This window comes from Corticium candelabrum, chromosome 4 (genome assembly GCF_963422355.1).
Source record: "Corticium candelabrum chromosome 4, ooCorCand1.1, whole genome shotgun sequence".
Lineage (NCBI taxonomy): Eukaryota > Metazoa > Porifera > Homoscleromorpha > Homosclerophorida > Plakinidae > Corticium > Corticium candelabrum.
Window position 1 is genome coordinate 735,001 of NC_085088.1, and position 2,500 is coordinate 737,500.

The 2,500-nt window shown below is 42.4% G+C and overlaps 1 protein-coding gene across 1 annotated transcript in view; it reads left to right on the forward strand.

Moving 5' to 3' along the window:
- LOC134178219 (cytoplasmic dynein 1 light intermediate chain 2-like) overlaps nucleotides 1-2,500 on the forward strand; it is a 5,373-nt gene extending 2,873 nt beyond the window's left edge. Inside the window, exons 8-11 of the mRNA XM_062645050.1 lie at nucleotides 1,328-1,505; nucleotides 1,571-1,603; nucleotides 1,986-2,033; nucleotides 2,096-2,500. Of these exons, the coding sequence (XP_062501034.1) occupies nucleotides 1,328-1,505; nucleotides 1,571-1,603; nucleotides 1,986-2,033; nucleotides 2,096-2,287 (451 nt within the window). The 3' untranslated portion in view covers nucleotides 2,288-2,500. The remainder of the gene's footprint in view (nucleotides 1-1,327; nucleotides 1,506-1,570; nucleotides 1,604-1,985; nucleotides 2,034-2,095) is intronic.

Consider the following 2,500-nt stretch of genomic DNA (forward strand, 5'->3'; position numbering starts at 1 on the left):
ACGTCCATGGAATGGGGAGATTATCTCTCAAACCTGAGGTTGATGGATTTGCTGCATCAAAAAGGGAACAACAGAAGATTCTAAAATACAACAATGAAATTGATGCCTTTGGCGGTATCTCCAACTGCACCTGGTCCACTAATCTTTGAGCATTTTGGTCGTTGTGGGTGGTGAGCTCACCACTTTCTTCAGGAGTTGTCTGAGCTATCTGTACATGTGGATGAAAATAGGCAGAAAACGGCAGAGACTTCAAAGTTTTCTGGAGACAGTGATTCTCAGTTGCTCTTCAGTGTTACAACACTAGAGTGATGCAAGAAAACTCAGTAGACTCTCTAGTCGTGGACGTGTAGAGTTTGACTTGTATTCTGAGCAGTTGTGAGCTACATAGTTTAGTGTTTTGTTTGCAGCCTTGGTGGTTGCTGGACATTCTTTTAGATTATGATATGTGGATGTTTTATGAAAATGTACTACTGTACTCAGTGTTCTCCCCAGAAATCTTAAAAGGCAGAGCGGAATACTCCGTGAAGTGGGCGTTACTCAATGCCACGCCCAATGGCAGTTAGAAATATTTTACAGATCAATGAGGCTCAACTGTGTCAAGGTCTAGAAATTTCGTCGTCCTTGCCCGACAGTGTGCAGGTTGCTTCTCTAGAGACAGCTGATTCATGGCACGAGCGGCTTTCATGCTCTAGTAGACTTTGCGAGTGATCGTTTTTACATGGGATATTAATCTAAATAGCTTAGTAGATTGTGTCTTTTGACAAAGAGAGCAGAGCAATGACTGTGTCTCATTTTTGCCTCACTACAGAAGCCATGGGAGGGTAGCCACTGGCGATCTACTCCAGTCGTCCTGTGCTTCATCAGTTGCCACTCATTTTCTTTCAACAATGCAGGTGTTCTTATCTTTGACAGCGTTGCTCGTAAAGAGAGACTCAATAGTTCTCTGCGACGCCGACATGACATGAGCATTTTGCTGACATGTACAGTATACGTATATACCAACTTGCATGTGAACACCAGCTGCGAAAGCATAGTTCAGAGCTGCATGCGTGGGTGTAAGAGTGTTAGTATTCCGCACAATTAGATGCCACCCGCTGTCTTAGTTAATTAATTTAATAAGCTTAGTTTTAGATCCTCAAGTCTTGGCATCTGGATGATCTACTTTACCTAAAAGATTAATTGCCTAGAATAAGGCAGAGCGGGTCGCTCTGCCAAAAGATTCTGGGGAGAACACTGCTACTGTACCATTGACAGACAAGACAAACAGAGACAAATGATTAATTTATGTTTTCTCTAACTTCACACACTGTCATTATATTTTGTGTAGCCCACCTGGGTGGGATAACGTCAACAAAATCAGTTTTCTTTATCAGCACTTAAAAGTGTTACACCCTGATGATGTCTATGAGACAAGAATTGTAAGACCCGCTGTGAAGAACACTGGTGAAGAAGAAATAATAGCTGAGGACGACCAATTATTCCTCATGCGACTTATGAGACTTCAAGTGAGGATGCAGGATATGAGTGTGTGGTGTGTTTAGTGGTTGATTGTTGGTACTTTGGTTGTTAGTCGGCAGCACCTATTGTGGAGGAGAGAAAAGCTGTAAGTTTGTGATATACATGCAGTACATTGTCTGTCTGTCTGTTTGTCTGTAGCTCTAAGTTTATGATATACATGCAGTACATTGTCTGTCTGTCAACCTGTCCGTATGTTTGTCTGTATGTTTGTCTGTCAATCTGTCCGTATGTTTGTTTGTCTGTCTGTCAATCTGTTTGTATGGCTGTATTTGTGTCTGTCTGTCTGTGAGCGTAACTTTGTGCGTGTGTGTATGCATTCTGTTTGTTCGTTTGTCTCTCTGTTTGTCGACCTGTCTGTACATACATTTGTCTACACATCAATGTTGCTGCTCATAGCACCTAACATCCTTACCAACCATCTGCTGACTTACTGTGTAAGATACAATAGAAAGCCTTGTTTCCATTAGGAATCATCACACCTGGCAACACCAAGAGCGACACCACCAAAACTAACCGTAACTATCCCACCAATACAAACTCCTTTCTATCCTTTTATCAACAACGTTTGCTCTTTCAGGATGCCAGGAGCAGTGCCGGAGGCGAGACTGTCCTGACAACCTTCTTTAATTCCCTACTTCAAAAAAAGTCAGGGACTAGTACTGCAAGCACAGCAAAGGCTACAGATAAAGATTTATCAGCCGATGCAGCGGATGCTCTGCAAGCTATGCAAAGCCAGAAAAGAGGCCGGAAGCCGCCGAAAGCTGAATAACTCGACGTCATAAAACTGAATGTATTGGGTTCAGAGTCGGGGTGTTTGAGTGAGGAGATCTTGTACTGTGCAGTGCATCGTCTGAGCGAACGGCGAGTTGTGTTGCACTCTCGTTCGTTGTAATTATATCGAATTGTTATGCTAACGGTAATCGTTGAGTATGAAATAGCAAATTAGCTTATTTCTAAATATGAAACAATCTCTATTCATTCA